Here is an 18149-nt window from a genome sequence, read left to right as displayed (position 1 = left end):
TACTAAAATGTATTGCGAATTATCCACTGAATTTTTAAGACTTGAAGCATAAGCTTATCATTAGGGGTGTGAAACAATGACGGCAGTAGCGTCACAGGGAAACAGTTGGGAAAAAAATTCATTAGAAATAAGTGGGTGGCAAAGTGTTCCACCCCTTGCAATATATCAGACCAGGGAGAGGGAAGCGTGGTAAAGAATGCGGCAGTCGCATATACCTCACATTGATTATCGTGGTAGTGGTTAAATCTGGGCTTCCAATTATATTTATGTCGCCCTTGCCTATCCACATGGCGCCATCGCAGTTGTCTTTATCGATCGTGGATCATCAGTTGCGTTGCATGGTCGCGCTTTTACGCTTTAGCTACGATGCTTCACCCTCTTCTTACACTTTCAAGGGTCATTGCCCTGGGAAGAGGGTTCAGCGCCGGCGTTTCATGTTACACAGGGGACAAATCGTAGCATGATGACATTTCGTATTACGCGAACGTAGTTCGTTTGAATTTCAGCCAAACACGCCGCGTTATATTCAATAAGTCCATTTCGCCTTTAATGAAATGCTGCTGCCAGCGCTTCCTGTTTCCTTGAAGTTGTCCTGCTTGATTAGGTCGCAATCGAGGTGGGGGGAACTCGGTTCTCGCGCTTCATTTCTCATAAAGCAAATCCGCTTTCTCGTCGTCTGACCCTCGGGCGCCAGTTGTCCAGTCGCTTCTCAGTGTAAGGTTTTATTTTGCGCCTCATTCTGCTTAAATTACGGGGCCATCTGCATCAAGGCTCCGACCAGTGCATATTACATTTCTTACATTCACTACCTGCAAGCTGTCTTGCAGCGAAGTGTACATTGAACCAGACTCGTCTTGGCCAAATAAGTATTTTGTCTGCGCTTACGGTGGGAAGTGGTCATGGAGGAACATCGCAGACGATGTCTGCGGGCAAAACAGTTTGCTAAACAAAAGCAGCTGCACCATCAGCAGCAGCTGTCGTTCGGTGGGCTCGCCTTCGACGCAGAAGCAATGTTGATCCCGATATGTCAGTTTTGATATTTAGTCATTCTAGGTACAAATTAGATAACAATATTTCGAACGCATTCTTGTTTAATTAGGTGTAGATGGCAACACTGATACTTTCAGTATAAAATATGGACACGTGCACCCTGTCCCGCACATGAATATGTATTGAGCAAAATTTAATTGAATTCTGTGGTTTTACGCGCCAAAAAAACAGGATTTGCGTTTCAGGCACGTCAAAGTGTGGGACTCCCGACTAGTTTTGATCCCCCGGGTATCTTTAACGTTCCCCTGAGGCGCGGAACCCGATCGTTTTTTGCATTGCTTTCCCATCGAGATGCGCCAGCCGCGGGCGAGAGTTGATCTTGCGGCCGTGTGCTCAGCAGCGCCACACTGCTGTCGCTAAGCAAGCGTGGCGGGTATTGAACAAAACACATTGAACAAAACACCTACCGAAGTGCCTCTTTTATGCAGGCTTTGACGTAGCTTAAGTGCTGATGACTGTCTGCGGACAATGTCCCAGCACATTTTTTTGTTGCAGCGAGAACTTCCTGTCGTGCTTTCTCTTGGGCTGCTGGGTTCACTGCTAACCGATATAACGTGAATGTGGCAGCGCCAGATGTCTGAAAGGACAAAAACAAAAGCGTTGTAGAGAACCGGGCCCCGCGGTTTCCTTCCTTCCCGTTCATTAAATTGTGAGGGCCTCGTCTGCGGCTGCTTTGGTGCCTTCAGGGTCCTTTGCCCTCTCCTTAGTCCACGCACCACGTGACGCCTTGCCGCAGTGAGAGTTTTCTACATCCCCCGCCAAGCCTGTGAGCGGTGACACTGGCTAACATACCCTGTGATAAATGCATTACACATACACATATACCCAGGAAAGTGTAAGGGAAGACAGCGCAACTGTACCTCCTTAGGTAAGAGCATCGCACGCGTAACATAAAGAAATTCAACAAAAGGTAACACTTAGCGAACCGGCAACAGGAAAAGATTGCTTGCTCTCTCGTAATGGAGAGTAGATGTTAGCATAAAATGACAACCGACAAAGCAGATTCTTTGGAGATGATGCTACCTACAATCTTAAAATCGCTCTAGTACATGTTCGCAACTGCACACAGTACAACATGGCACCGCACCACGCCATACTGTGCCCTGGTCCATATGGACGCTGCCCAGTTGGAAGAAGAAAACCGGCTGAAGGCAGCACAATAGGCAGCGAAATACGCCAGGGAGAGAGTGCATTGCCCAGATAGAAGAAAATCGCCCGAAGTAGGCGCCGCGATGCATTTCTCGAGGCCACGCAATAACCCACGGGGCGGAAGACCAGAATTGCTGGGGTATGCCTGAGCACATGCAACAGTGTCTCAGCGCCAAAAGATGACAACCAAGTGTGTGGCGCCCTGTACCTGCCTTTTGAAAGTTTGCTATTGCTAATGACAAATAAAACTTATGCGTACTACAAGTTACAGCTTGTAGTAACAGCTGTTTTATTGCCTGAGAAGAGGCGACGAGCAGGCTGAGGTGGAAATAATTTTGGCGGGCCTGAGCCAAAGCAGTGAATGTAGATAACGAAATGAGAAAGTTGGTACTGGCGTCTGCGATTGGTCCGCTTCGAAAAAAAGTTACGAGCAAAAAATCGCGGCGGCGCTAAGGGATAGTTACAAATGTCGCTAAGATGGATCCTCCGCGAAGAGTTCGCAGAGCGACGTCGTATACGTGCCAAAAGGGCTCGATAACGTTATACTGCCACTCACAAAAAATCATTATGCGTAAATAAATGCATGCTTCCCGGCAGCTCTGAGTACCAGTGCGACAGCGATCGGCGAGCAGCGCTCTCCTATTTCTTTCGAAACGGGGAAGTCTCCGGCTATTAAAAAAATTCCTTGCCATACTAAGGCATTTTTAGCGCGTGCGCTTGACTTTTATGAGGCGAGTTTTTGAGGTTTTGTGTTGTCATGTGACAGACGGACGAAATAAGCACCAACCGAACAGTTAGAGCAGAGGACTAATGGCAAAAAAAGGTGTCGAATCAGAACTAATTGCGTTTATTTTGTCTCCTCTGATCATTCAGAATCGGTAGCTATACGTCATATCATATGGGGACGTTGCGTGACAAACAGGCGAAGTGGGGACAGCCCGAAGATTTCTTGACCAATCGTGGAGGGCGGATTGCAGAATCTTTAATAGAAACTGTATGGAATAGCTTTATATTACAGTGCATCTTTTGGAATTTTGCAGAACTAATCCGCAATATTCACTAGAACAAAACTTTAAGTTGGATGATGACATACATAATAAATGACCTACGATGCGACCGCGAATTAATGCATGACCTACAGAACAGTTGTTTACCTAGTTTATTATTTCGATATGAAGGGAAGAACTGAACGAACTATAAAGAAACAAAAACTCTACCGTATCAGTTCCTCCAATAACAAAGTCATGGAGGAAAGTAAAGATTTCCTTGAATTCCGTTTTCTGCTGGTTGTACAGGTGCTGAAGGATGGTGCAGTTCTCATTATTGTTTCCCCTTGATTTGGTCGCTTCCGCTGCTTCCTTGATGATGTGAGACATGCGCCTGCAAAAGAATATGCAAGAACGAAACGATGAAGCTGGATTTCTTTAAAAGTGTTCACATATTGTTGACCAGCACAGAAAAGAGCCTATAACTACAAACTAATTTTGTGGCTTAAGTTACCATAGTGAACATAACGCGACAGAAGCGACAAATGCTTTCTTACGGCGAAAAATTGTTTTGCTTCATTTAGCACTAAGTTGTGTTGACAAGAAATTGGATCTGAAATGATAATTCTTTTTTCACGTTACTTATATACGAATTATATATTCGTGAACCGTGCAGTCACCCTCCTCTTCTAAGCCATATAAATAATACTTCAACAAAAGTTGAATATAGAAGATAATGTTAAATGTCACTCGCCGTGGTTTTTTCGTGGCTATGGTGTTGGGCTGCTAAGCACGAGGCGGCGAGATCGAATCCCGGCCACGGCGGCCGCATTTCGATGGGGGGGCAATGCGAAAGCACCCGTGTGCCTTGATTTAGGTGCACGTTAAGGACCTCCAGGTGGTCCAAATTTCCGGAGTCCCCCATTACGGCGTGCCTCATAATCAGACCGTGGTTGTGGCGCGTAAAACCCATTATTTCATCTTTAATGTTAAATGTTTTTACATGGGTATGGCGCATTGCTGAAGCTACGACAATTATCTGTATGTTGTGTTTTATGGCGATAGCACTTCTATGGACACTCCAGACGCATTTCTGGCGTCGCCATGGGGTTCCGTATAAAGTGCAAGGGCGATAAAATTGTCGCCGCGTCGTATGCTGTTTGTGCGAAGGAAAGCCTGCGAGGGTGAGCCGGTTCACGCGGCTCAATCGGGTGCGAGCGAGGAAGGCGGGCCGGAAGCGCGCCCCCTCCTGTGCACTTCTGCGCGGGCCTCATCAGGTGTTGCCAGGTTTGGCTATGGCCGGCTACAGAAAAAAAAAAACTCATGGAGTTGGGCGTGTTGGCTATGTGGCTATAGTTTGGCTACTGAAAACCTGCGACTTGGCTATGTTTGGGCTGTAAGGGGCGCCCTAATCCACGATCCGGAGGCTGCTTTCCTCGAGTAGAAACAACTCTCGAAGGCAACGTTTAAATGCCGGCATAGCGATTAAATGCCGGCATTAGAGGCAAACGACAAATGGGGCCTTAACTGTCAGAAAATATTACTTTTTGTATCAAGTCGACGTTCCACCGATTCATGTTTTTCGAAGTGTTAAAGTCTGTCTGCGATAATAGCTACGCGTTTTTCTTGTTTCCTGTCTATCTGCCTTGGTATTTAACGAGTCAAAACGAAACCAATTGCACGGAAAACGAAACAACGCTTTCACACGTGATACGCCGTATAGCGTGTTGCCGAAACCGTGCGCGCGCTTTTGATTTCCGAAGCGTAGAATAAAGCTCAAGTGTCTATATTAGTATATACCAAATGCAATCTAAGCAATAATTATGTTGTACCTAATACCAGCCAACTTACGTACAGTAATCTCATAGACTAAATACAAAGTGTCATGATTTCACTGCCAAGCGTCGCCACTTATTGGTTTTTCAGAATTTCCTAGCCCATTTAAAGTTATAATACCTACATTAATCGCGAACAGCGTGCTCGATTCTACCTCTATAAATCATGGTCATTTCATTTCTATCAATTTATCACAACACTTTCTGGCCGGTTGTTCCCCTTAAGCTTCGTGCAAGGTTTTTCTTCTTGCTTACATTCGAGATTCATTTTGATAGGTTCGCCTTCTGCAGTGATTCACTGGAACTTGAGTTTCCGGTGCCAACCAAGGAAGTGTTCTGTGTGCAAGCATGATATCGTTGTCGTGTACGTGAAAGGCCGACCTTCACAGCGTCACGAACTTTTCGTTACGACGGGTTGTACAAAAAAGGACTACGGTAGTCGAATGTCAATATGTATATACAAATAAAATTAATTATATTGGCTATAAATCTGTTCTGCACTTTTTTGTATTTGGCTACATTTGAGCTATAATTTGTCTGGCTTTGGGCAACGCTGCCTTGTCCAAACTGGCAACACTGGCTTCATCTTCAAAGCGATCTGCAATATATGCAGAGTGCGCGTAGTGCCTCTATAGATTTGTATGCGCTGTGACGTTCCCTTCACGTTGAAGCGATAGATGCACGAAGGTCAATTCGATCGTTGCTGCTGCCGCGATTTCTAACTCCAGCATTTGGACAGCGCGTTTCCACACTGACTGAGCTAGCTGTGTTCGTGTTTACCTGCGCGCGTGTGACACCGTGCTTCTTAATTTAGTTAAAACACATTAGCGGGCAAGTCTGAATGTATGACAGAATGTGTAGGCGCGACTGAAGGAGGACGTGGAAACAGACACACAGACAGCGTTGTCTCTGTATGTCTGCTTCTTTCTACGTCCTCGTTCGGTCGCGCTTACACATTATATCAATGCTAATTTACTTAGTAAGCGAATCGTTACAAGTTTATACGGCCCATAAAGCTACTATCCTTGTTTTTAAAGTCGCAGTTCGCCTTTCGGGCGAAACTGCGACTTTCTTTATTGCTCAGAGAAGCTTGTTTTAGGTGTTCCACGTAACGCAATCAAACTGGTCATAAATATCGGTGTAATTCGGGCCGGTAAAACTGATCCATTGCTCGAAATAACATTGGCCACTCTAGGGAAGTTTGTTGCATCGCGTCAAATCAGTTAACTTTACTGTATTACAACGATAATCTTTTTTAACGGTACTGAAGCCGCCGCCATCAGCGACGCGTCCATAACCGCGGCCGTTGCCAGCGTGCAGAAAGCCTCGAGCTCGCTTGTTCCTGACGCTGCCCCGGCTGCGGGGTCCGCCGCCCTAGTCTAGGTACTTCGAGCCGCCACTAGAGGTCACAAAAACCAAAACTGCCGGAGCATTCTTGTTAATAGAGACTATTTTCTCTTCCTATTTGGTTGCTCCAAGACAATATCTCACACTCACGTGAAAATTATTGAGTTCAGTTGTTTTACAGACGCACATCTTGTTGCAGTCTCTCGTTTTCTTTTTTCTTAAGTTAAAGTAAGGTGGTCGAGTACGAAAGAAATGCCATCGTCTCGACGCAAAACTTCGCGCCGCCACTACATTATCTTCAAGCGCGCAGCATATTACGGAATATCACATTGCGTAATAATCGAATTGCTTACGTCAGGTTTTAAGAACGGATTGAAAAAAAATCACTTTGCGAAATAAAGCTCTGCCGCCTACCCCAATGTAAGTTTGGTAGCTTTTCCAGAAATATTGTTCGAAGTGGGAGTTTTTTAGAGCGCAGCTCTTTGGCGTCCGTTCCTGGGTTTCGCGTCGTCGTCGTCGTCGTCGGCCTCGTAACCAGCTCCGCCCCCCTTTCATCCCCCCAGCGCTAGCAGCGACCGACTGATACCGCTGGATGCCGCTGACGCCGCTAGAGAGTGAAGATAACGTGACTGCATAGAACGCCGTCGCCGCCATGCAGAAAGAGGAGGAAAGGGTCCCCCCCCCCCCTGGTTCTTAGCGCTGCGGAAGCGAGGGTATCATATTGTTTGTGTCGGCATCGGCGGCGTTGTCCCTGAAACCAACTCCGCAGCTGGGGTTGACTCACTATCGGCGTCAGCGGCATCAGTCAGTCGCTGCTATCTCTTCCCTCCTCCCTTTATCGTGTTGTCCGCTTGCTGCACGCGCTTCTGCCCCCATCGTTTGCCGCTGGGTGTACACGCCGCCCCCTTCCCACCTCTTCCTGCGAGTTTCCGGTTGTCAAAGCGCCGGCTCGAACTTTGAAGTTGGCGAACTGTGCGCCGCAAAGTTGCCCAACGGCTTGCTGGTAGTAGCTGCCTACTTCGCCCCTACCGCACTCACGAAAGACGTCGTGCACCTCCTGCAGCTCGCATTAACCGTCCATCGATCCACACCGATGTTAGTAGTGGGGGACTTTAATGTTGACATAAAGACAAACAGCAATTTCCTAACACTTATGCGGGAGAACATCCCGTTCCTCTCGCTCGTAACGCGTCCCACGGCTGTGACAACCTCGCGAGGCACATGTATAGATCTCGTCTTTGAGAATCAAGCATTGGTGTACCAAGTCGAACATATATCAGTATATTTCTCCGACCACAAAGCTTCCTTCATGACTGTCAAGAACTGTTAGTGGAGTCTTTGTTAAAGGAATACGTGTGAAAAATAAAAAAAAATTCTGTGATAGGGCATACATGTGTTGCTCGATTTCTTTGCCTCAATCTATCGAAAAGGTGAAACAGCTTATTTGCTGCGCTCAAATTTCGCATTAGGAAGTAACGTAATCGTCGGTAATTTTTTTTTCTCACATTGCCTTATACAATTGGGAGATAGATATAAGAATGACAAGAATGGCAAGATACGTCAGTGAACTTCAGATTCAATAAGCATTTTTCAATGACAGCGAATTGAAGATTAGAGTGCCGCAGCAATGTGAAGATTTAGAGAAGTTGATGCTGGTGCAGCGTGAAATGATGTTAGCAAAGCGCGACATCTTGCATAAAATGGCAAGCACGAGGGTTGCGCGAAAGCGGTAATGTCGGCAACATGCTCTCACGTGCATGTTGCTTCAGGTACATGAGCTCGAGTGCTGGTTTCGTTGGTGGTCAAAATCCTGTGTTGTCTTTTTCTTTCGACTACGTACCATTCAATTAGCCGACATTTTTAGGTGACACCTAACGTTTATAAAGCCGCAGCGAACGCGTTCTACTATTAGCCGTTGAGAGAATGCCCAACGATTATGTATGAAGCCCACAATCATAGATATATGCCTTTATTAATTGGCCTACTTATTCGAACATTCCCTAACTTCAATCACCATCAAGGTAAAAAGATGAAATTTATTGATTGGAAAGACACAGAGGTCGGCCTGAGCTAGTGCGTTCTAGTCTGCTGCTTTGCAATGGGGAGGAGGGAAGGGGAGTGAAAGTACTGGGATGGGCGATGATGATTAGAGAAGTGGGGAGTGCTTATGTATGTTAGACATTGGCCCTGCCAGAGCAGCTCGTCTAGCTTGGTGTCCTGCAGAAACTTCAACAGCGCTTTGGTTGCTCGCGTTGAAGTTGCAGTGTCAGGCCAAGGGCCGAGGATAGCGTCCTCCGAGAGTGGTTGTTGCCTGCCTACGCTGGCTAGGAAACTATGCAACGTCCTGCGCTCCAGCATATATGCTGGGCAATCGCACAGTATGTGTTCATGCGTTTCAGGCATTTGGCAGTGTTCACAATCAGGCTTGTTTGACTGGCCGATGAGGCGCGCGTAGCTAAGGGTGAAAGCAGCGCTCAGCCGAATACTGTGTAGCAATGACGTTTTGCTCCGCGTAACCTTCGGGAGCAAAGAAAATTTGCCGCCTGGGTCGGTCATATATAGGCGTCTGTGGATGTTGTCATATTGTCTCTGTAAGCCTTTGTAATGTCCTGCACAGTGCCTTGATCACAGAGTTGGTGTCAGGTCGCGAGTAGGCAATCCGTACTTCATCAGAGGAATAGAAGGCCGATCTTGCCCCACTGTCAGCGAGTTCATTGTCAATCACACCACAATGACTAGGCACCCATTGAAAACTGATCACGTGGCCACCTAACTCACCACTGGGATGACGTTCGGCGGTTCGCAGCACGAGCAAGTAATATGGTCTTTTCTTTAAAAAAGCGTTTTAGCGCCTGTTGTGCTGATTTGGCATCGCAGAACACCGTCCATTTATGAGGTGTCTACGTTCTCATAAAACGGACAGCCTCCCATGTTCGAAGTAATTTGTCATGAACAAAATCGGTATGCCTCACCGCTTCTTCTACATTCTTCAACACCGTTCTGCAGCCCTGCTAAACTGTTCACCCTCAGTGTGTCGTTTTATTTTCTCTATCGCATCCACATCATGAAAGCGCTCTCTTTATTAAGTTGTGGTGCAAGTTTCTGAAATAAGAAATTGAGAGACAAGATACGGGGCGTAGACAATGCGAAGTGACGTCGCGTTGGCATCGCAATGTTATCCGGAAGTGCTGTATTATCAGTGGCTTGTGCGCCAGGCCACAGCACTGGCTAGAGTTCAACAAATCGTGGCGCTTCTTCGAACTTTATCACGCAACCACTTGGCCATTGCAACAGAAAAAAATTACCGACGATTACGTTACTTCCTAATGCGAAATTTGAGCGCAGCAAATAAGCTGTTTGCGAGCGCAGCAAATAAGCTGACTGTTTGCGAGCATTTGTTTGCGTTGGGCCTCGGCCTCGGCCGCGCGAACGGTAGAGTCTTCTCTGCGACGGCGATGAGCTTCTGCTTCAGCCTCGCTTACTGCTGGTTGCTCTCGACGGCGGCGATGAGCCTCCGCTTCGGCGGTGCGAACGGCAGGGTCTTCTCGGCGGCGGCGATGAGCTTCTGCTTCAGCCTCGCTTACTGCTGGTTGCTCTCGACGGCGGCGATGAGCCTCCGCTTCGGCGGTGCGAACGGCAGGGTCTTCTCGGCGGCGGCGATGAGCTTCTGCTTCAGCCTCGCTTACTGCTGGTTGCTCTCGACGGCGGCGATGAGCCTCCGCTTCGGCGGCGCGAACGGCAGGGTCTTCTCGGCGGCGGCGCTTAGCCTCTGCTTCGGCGACGCGTACTCCTGGATCATCTCGACGGCGGCGACGGTAAGCTTCTGCTTCGGCGGCACGCACCTCTGGATTCTGACGGCGACGGCGCTGGGCCTCTGCTCTGGCAGCTCGTTTAGCAGCAGCAGCAGCAGACGGAGGACTTCCATCGGTCGTCTCGCTCATGGCTCAGAAAGAACTGGCAGATAATTTCGCAGTGGCGAACGGCAGCGGCAATTTCGGCTCGGGCGGTGCACATATACAGATCCGCCGCCACCGATCTGGCTCTCTGATTGCCACCGCACAGGGCGAACGGCAGCGGCAATTTCGGCTCGGGCGGTGCACATATACAGATCCGCCGCCACCGATATGGCTCTCTGATTGCCACCGCACAGGGGTTGCATTGGAGCAGGAGCGAAGAAAGGAATTAAGTTCGAGCCGGCGCTTTGACAACCGGAGACTCGCAGGAAGAGGGGGGAGGGGGGCGGCGTGTACACCCAGCGGCAAACAATGGGGGCAGAAGCGCGCGCAGCAAGCGGACAACACGATAAAGGGAGGAGGGAAGAGATAGCAGCGACTCACTGATGCCGCTGACGCCGATAGTGAGTCAACCCCAGCTGCGGAGTTGGTTTCAGGGACAACGCCGCCGATGCCGACACAAACAATATGATACCCTCGCTTCCGCAGCGCTAAGAACCAGGTCTAGCCGTGGGAAGGTGGTCACGTATTCGTCGACGTGCCGGGGCCTACGTGAAATAACCGGCGCGTCGGCAACTGAAGAGCACCCTATCCGCCACACAAGAACTGGGGGGGGGGGGGACCCTTTCCTCCTCTTTCTGCATGGCGGTGACGGTGTTCTATGCAGTCACGTTATCTTGACTCTCTAGCGGCGTCAGCGGCATCCAGCGGTGTCAGTCGGTCGCTGCTAGTGCTGGGGGGATGAAAGGGGAGCGGAGCTGGTTACGAGGCCGACAACAACGCCGACGACGACGCGAAACCCAGGAACGGACGCCAAAGAGCTGCGCTCTAAAATGATGGTTCACTAGTGACCCTGAGATAGGAAGACAAATTAAAAAAATTTTCCAAAAGTAGTTTCTAAATGAAAACAAATATTGATGCACACGTGTTCTCTGGCGCCTACTATCGCAAAACAAGGCTAGGACTAGACAGAGGTTCAGAAGGACACAATGCGACAAAATGTTACGCAAGGAGGCTGCTTGGCTCACGGCTCGGGTTTAGGTTTTCGTGAACGAAAACATTTGTTATGTCAAGTGTTTTGAGAGTGCAACTCTCTTCGTTAAGATAGGCTCAACGTTTGAATGTATGCGCGGTGTTCTATCGCAGGGCCGCGGTGCTTGTGCGGCAGCAATTCCTCTCACCCCCTTGGAACACATTTCAGGAAAGAGTGGCACGCTCCCCCAGTTGCTTTCGGCAGGCTTCTGCACTGGAACCTGTTACGGTAACTTACTCGTGTGGTATAATTGTTTCAGCGCAATGTTCACTTCTGCTTGACCGTGGACGGCAGGGGACCATAGCCGGTGGAGAGCCAGTCGAGTGGATGTCTAAAAATGCCATTGCCCCGAGGGATATAAAGTCGCCTTGGAAAACAAGTGTTTAGAGAACTTAGCATCGGCGTGGAAGCAGAGGGCGGTTGCGGACATTGTCGACTGTATTACGCGAACACGGTCGTGAATGAATGAATGAATCAATCTGTGTTGTTTAGTGGCGCAAGGGCCAGGTATTGCCAACGAGCACTGCGGCGAGGGCCTTCACGGCCACATATATATATATATATATATATATATATATATATATATATATATATATATATATATATATAGAGGCACATACACACACGCCAGACCACGCGAACTGTTCCCGGTTCTTTTGCACTTTCTCTGCTTATCTCCTTGCCCGTCTTAGAGTTGGCCCTTATACTTCATTACATTCTGCCACGCTGACCGTCAGGCGAGGCACGTGGACGGCTTTCTCAGATACAAGCATCCTTTTAGTCCACAGTACAGACACGCCAATTTTCCTAGCTCGGGTTTTCTGTGATCACTAAGGGACGCTCAAATTTGGCGCATAGTTTCTTGCACGGTGACCTACTACCTCACTGGAAACATACGTGATATCCTGCCTGGTACTGTGATACGGGACAATGCCGGCGGCTGTAATGACGGTTTCGAATTGTTTTTGGTTTCGCAGCGCTTTCGCGAGCCTCTTGCGGCATGCCAAGTGTCGCGCAGCGGGGCGGTATGCCAGAGAAGGCGCGACGTCTACCTACAGAAATTTGAATACGTGGTCATCAGCAATCGAGATGTAGTGACTGGGAGCCGCTGTCGCTAGTACGGGGCAAAGATAATTGATGCCAGTCGTGTAAAATTAGTACCAGGAGCTGGAATAGGTGTCAGTTGCCCAGGATGGCATCCCGTAAGGCGCTTGTATCGCTGGTAGAATTTCGCAGCTTGCGATGCAAGAGCGAACGATCTTAAATATTGTTGGCCACCAGAAGCACTCTTGTACATTTAAAGCGAAGCTCTGTGGTGCGTAGGCACTCTTAGGGTACTTCAGGTACATTACTGGGGCTATCAATGCATCTATGAACGTGTAAGTTTAACCGTTTTCCCGCCTTCCTGGGTCACTGAGTAGTCAGTGTGCGAATGTGCAGCGCATAGGGCTGCTTTGCTGAGGTAACAGAGTTCCAAACAAGGCATCTTACTAACACGGGTCACTGAGTATGTGGAAATGTGTACATACGTGTCGCTCTTCTACGAAAATCTCTCTCACCCTCATGGTTTACTGTAGGTGCGGGACTGGGTAGGTACCTCTGTTCGAAGAAACTCCTTTACGCCCACTTGCAAGACGGGTATGTGCAACTCGGTCTGTGCTGCTCTTCAGCGTACTTCTTTTATGTCAACTTCATTCACTGGGTAGTTGTGTGCGGCTCTTTTGCAAGCGTCTTTGACGCCAGCTTGGGTTATTAGGTGTGCGCCACTGAAAATGCGCGGCTCTTGAATGACGAGAAAGAGGACTTAACATTCTCCAACGCTGAGCAGAACGTAACCCACATCATGAGCGCTCCTCAAGGACAGCAACCCGACGCATAATCAGGCGGTGCCACTAATGCACATTGCCACTGTTCAGTGAACGCCTTTCACGCCAACACTTTAGAGAGCTCCGCCATGAATGTACTGGGTATGTTCCATTTTTCACCGAACCGCTCGCAAACTTGAGTCATTCGGTATGTGCCACTGAATGTGCTGAAAACGACGCAGCAATTTTCAACGCCCCCAGGCACCGGTGCGCCATGTTTGTCCTCTCTGCAGCGCCACTAAATAGCCCAGCGTGTCTAGAAAGAAACGAAAGAGAGGAGCCCGGTTGCCGCACGACGCGTTCCTCCTCGCTCGCACGGATCATCGGGATATGAATTTCGGAGGCCACGCACAGGCTACGCTTCGACGCTACTAGATGCCGACGAATATTATAAAAAATTGGAAAGACAAATCGTGCTGCAGTAAACGCCTGACACCTACCTCGCTTCGACAGCGGCGATACGCTCTGCCCATATTGATCAATGCTAGCGCATTACGGTCGTCCGTCATCGTGTGATGGGTTGTCCGGTAAAGCACATGACAGGACCACGGGAGAAGGGATGGTGATATCGCAATGCATGCCTCGCTTAGGTACTGACGATCATTATGACTTATTGACATACACATTGAAACGGGGTGGTAAGAAATATTTATTTATTTGAACCTCAAGGGTCCCTGGCGGGACATTACATGAGGGGTGGGCGCAAGAACGGCGGTTAACAATGAATGTTACATGAGAATCATGGCGATGACATGGCTTCCTCGATGGCAGTCTTGAAATGGACTGGATCAGGGATTTGTGCTAAGTGACCTAGCTGCTTGAGTCACCTAGCCTGCTTGAGTCACCTAGCCTGCTTGAGTTAAGTAGGTATGTATGATTTTTATTCTATAATTTTCTCTACAGGTCTCTAACCTTCTTTTTTTCTTTTTCTCAAAACATCTGTCTACCTTGTACCGATACCTATGGGTGCAACGTATGTGGTCATATCACCATCTTCCCTGCCTTTTTTCCACAGATACATTAAACATATCTTGCTTACCTCGACTGCCGACAGGCTGATGTTTTCATGCACTTGAAATCGAAGCACTTGTGGAAGGTGCACGTTACCTAATGCTCCGCCTAGGGACCTCACCTTCGCATTCCGTTAAATTTGGCTGAGTGGTGTGCGATTTTTTGCTGCAGCATACACATGCTTCATCTTGTTTCGCGGCCATAAAGCTCCCGGGAAGTCGCCACAATGCCCCCTCCTCGCGAAAGTATTGCATAAGCTACAGCGCTTGTCTTTGTGCTCTCACGCTAAAGTCGGGAAGTAGAGGAAGGTGGCAGCGATTGGGTAGACCCGGATGATCTGCCCCTTTCTCGTCAACCACGCAGTCACGAAACGAGTGAAAGACAATTTTACCACTTCGCTCGTGGCAGTTTCCTTACAGAGCAGAGCAGAGGCTCATTGCGACGTGACAAAGCATGCGTCGTTTGGGTTCTCTACAGGAAAGGAAAAACTACTGCTACATGTGCCAAAAGTTGAGAACTAAGCGGGAAAAGGTTATATTCAAGGTACGGTACATTTGTGATATTTCTGAAAAATAAACATCGTGCAAGTTTGTCCTTTGGAGAATTTACGCATGGCGTGCCCACAAGAAACATTAGTGAAACACCGCTTCGTCAAGAGTACAGCGTCACTACGCAAGCGGCCGCTGAGCAAATGAACACTTCTGTAGCCACCACGGTAGCATAGAGGCTATGGCGTTGGTCGAGGTCGCGGGTGCGATGACAACCACGGTGGCTGCATTTTGGCGAGGGTTAAATGAAAAAAACGCTCGTTGACTTCGATTTGGGTGCAAATTGCAGAGCCTCAGGTGGTCTAAATTAATGCGGTGTCTCCAACTACGCCATGACTGATAAGCAGATTTCGGATTAGGCCTGTAAATTACCACAAGGTAATTAAAGTTTAACATATCTGCCACCACTAGACGCGCTGTGTGGGGTAATGACTGTGCTACCTTCCCGCAAGCTGTGAACTATGGCTCACAACACGGCCCCATGCAAACACGTCTAATTTTATGTTCTGTGTGCTACGTGGTCAAGCACAAGTCGTGCACGGATGTGGAAGACCACCTCACCACAGTCATATTGCACCACGCGCCAAATAAAAAATTACCGACGATTACGTTACTTCCTAATGCGAAATTTGAGCGCAGCAAATAAGCTCACGGTACTCACGGCACGTATCCGGAAGCGGTTTCACGTCATTTTGGAACCAGAGCCGATCACACACTGAACACAAACTTCCAAACGGATTGTCTGTAAACTGTCGCCGGAAAGCATTTGTTGCACCCTGACTGTTTGCGAGCCTTTGTTTGCGTTTGGCCTCGGCCTCGGCCGCGCGAACGGTAGAGTCTTCTCTGCGACGGCGATGAGCTTCTGCTGCAGCCTCGCTTACTGCTGGTTGCTCTCGACGGCGGCGATGAGCCTCCGCTTCGGCGGCGCGAACTGCAGGGTCTTCTCGGCGGCGGCGATGAGCTTCTGCTTCAGCCTCGCTTACTGCTGGTTGCTCTCGACGGCGGCGATGAGCCTCCGCTTCGGCGGCGCGAACTGCAGGGTCTTCTCGGCGGCGGCGATGAGCTTCTGCTTCAGCCTCGCTTACTGCTGGTTCCTCTCGACGGCGGCGATGAGCCTCCGCTTCGGCGGCGCGAACGGCAGGGTCTTCTCGGCGGCGGCGCTTAGCCTCTGCTTCGGCGACGCCTACTCCTGGATCATCTCGACGGCGGCGACGGTAAGCTTCTGCTTCGGCGGCACGCACCTCTGGATTCTGACGACGACGGCGCTGGGCCTCTGCTCTGGCAGCTCGTTTAGCAGCAGCAGCAGCAGCAGCAGACGGAGGACTTCCATCGGTCGTCTCGCTCATGGCTCAGAAAGAACTGGCAGATAATTTCGCAGTGGCGAACGGCAGCGGCAATTTCGGCTCGGGCGGTGCACATATACAGATCCGCCGCCACTGATCTGGCTCTCTGATTGCCACCGCACAGGGGTTGCATTGGAGGAGGAGCGAAGAAAGGAATTAAGTTCGAGCCGGCGCTTTGACAACCGGAGACTCGCAGGAAGAGGGGGGAGGGGGGCGGCGCGTACACCCAGCGGCAAACGATGGGGGCAGAAGCGCTCGCAGCAAGCGGACAACACGATAAAGGGAGGAGGGAAGAGATAGCAGCGACTGACTGATGCCGCTGACGCCGATAGTGAGTCAACCCCAGCTGCGGAGTTGGTTTCAGGGACAACGCCGCCGATGCAGACAAAAACAATATGATACCCTCGCTTCCGCAGCGCTAAGAACCAGGTCTAGCCGTGGGAAGCTGGTCACGTATTCGTCGACGTGCCGGGGCCTACGTGAAATAACCGGCGCGTCGGCAACTGACGAGCACCCTATCCGCCACACAAGAACAGGGGGGGGGGGGACCCTTTCCTCCTCTTTCTGCATGGCGGCGACGGTGTTCTATGCAGTCACGTTATCTTGACTCTCTAGCGGCGTCAGCGGCATCCAGCGGTATCAGTCGGTCGCTGCTAGCGCTGGGGGGATGAAAGGGGGGCGGAGCTGGTTACGAGGCCGACGACAACGCCGACGACGACGCGAAACCCAGGAACGGACGCCAAAGAGCTGCGCTCTAAAACATTACCACCAACATAACCTCCAACTCCTGTAAATAAATGCAAACACTACAAAAAGCGTCCCAGTGTGCGAAGGAAGTTTGACCGAATGCGACGAACCAGAGCAAGACTATCTGCAGAGCAGAGCGGAACCTATGAAGTGCGTGAGTCTTCCGTCGAGCGCTGTATATCGGCCTGCGCCGGCATTTCGATCAAAGCGCTTCTACAAAAATGCACACGCATGCCAGTGAACTCGGCCTTGGCACATTGTATTTATTTATTTATTTATTTATTTATTTATTTATTTATTTATTTATTTATTTATTTCGTGAACCCTGCAGGCCCAAAGCGCATTGTGTAAGGTGAGTTACAAGATCAAAATCAATAATCATGAATGTGGGGCAAACACTAGGCATCGCATAAATACAAATACAAAACATTACAAAATCCATCATAGTAACTAACTTAATAAATATAAACACAGATAATATGAAATAGCAAACACATGTAGAAACATAAAAAATATATAAGAAGTTCTTTCAGAAGAGAAGGCTAGCATGGTATAAAATATACTTGGGATCCTCCTAGCAGTACAAGCTATACACATGTGCTCAGGGAGAGAAACAGGACTTGATAATGACGCAATCGAATTGTAACGATCATTCCAGAGGAGGCATATGGCATATAAGCTTTTGTATATCGGAAAATGAGTAAAAAACTACGATTGTTGTGCAAACGTGTACTCGTGCACAGCGGAGTGCTAAGCAGTAGGGGCGAAGGTTTATCTATATACACGTACTTGTGTAACAGCCACAAAAGGGAGACTACGTGGCGTTTTCTACAGGCACGAGAATGCTTTTTTTTTCATTTCAGACACACGGGATTGCTGGGTATAGCTGCAGATAAATCTGGCAGCTCTGTTTTGTATTGCTTATAGTTATGTGATCAGATAGTTCTGGTGCGGTGACCATATCGTAGATGCATATTCAAATGTGGGAGGGGGGCACATACGCTACGTAAGCTAATTTAAGGGCAAGAGCAGGCAACTTGGTGGAAACAGCAAAAATTTTGTGTAGAATAAATGTCTGGGTATATGTACGCCAAATTATCGGACACAGGCACGTTATCCGAAAATCAAGAGAAATTGAAATTAGGGCGTTTATGAATGAAAGTCCTCATTTCATATTTGAAGGAGTAGAGCGTCATCAGCCATTCTTCTCACCACCTAGAAATATTATTAAGGTCCTGCTGAAGAAGGTGAGGATCTTCAGATGATGTTATTATACTGTACA

At 48.8% G+C, this 18149-nt stretch overlaps 1 protein-coding gene across 1 annotated transcript in view; it reads right to left on the bottom strand.

Moving 5' to 3' along the window:
* LOC135913436 (probable cytochrome P450 301a1, mitochondrial) overlaps positions 1-18149 on the bottom strand; it is a 189826-nt gene that overhangs the window by 33014 nt on the left and 138663 nt on the right. The window contains exons 5-6 of the mRNA XM_065446008.1: positions 3417-3579; positions 1458-1627 (exon numbers count right to left, since the gene is read on the bottom strand). Of these exons, the coding sequence (XP_065302080.1) occupies positions 1458-1627; positions 3417-3579 (333 nt within the window). The remainder of the gene's footprint in view (positions 1-1457; positions 1628-3416; positions 3580-18149) is intronic.

This window comes from Dermacentor albipictus, unplaced genomic scaffold (assembly GCF_038994185.2).
Source record: "Dermacentor albipictus isolate Rhodes 1998 colony unplaced genomic scaffold, USDA_Dalb.pri_finalv2 scaffold_15, whole genome shotgun sequence".
NCBI classification, from domain to species: Eukaryota; Metazoa; Arthropoda; class Arachnida; order Ixodida; family Ixodidae; genus Dermacentor; species Dermacentor albipictus.
This window is presented reverse-complemented; position numbering and strand designations above follow the sequence as displayed.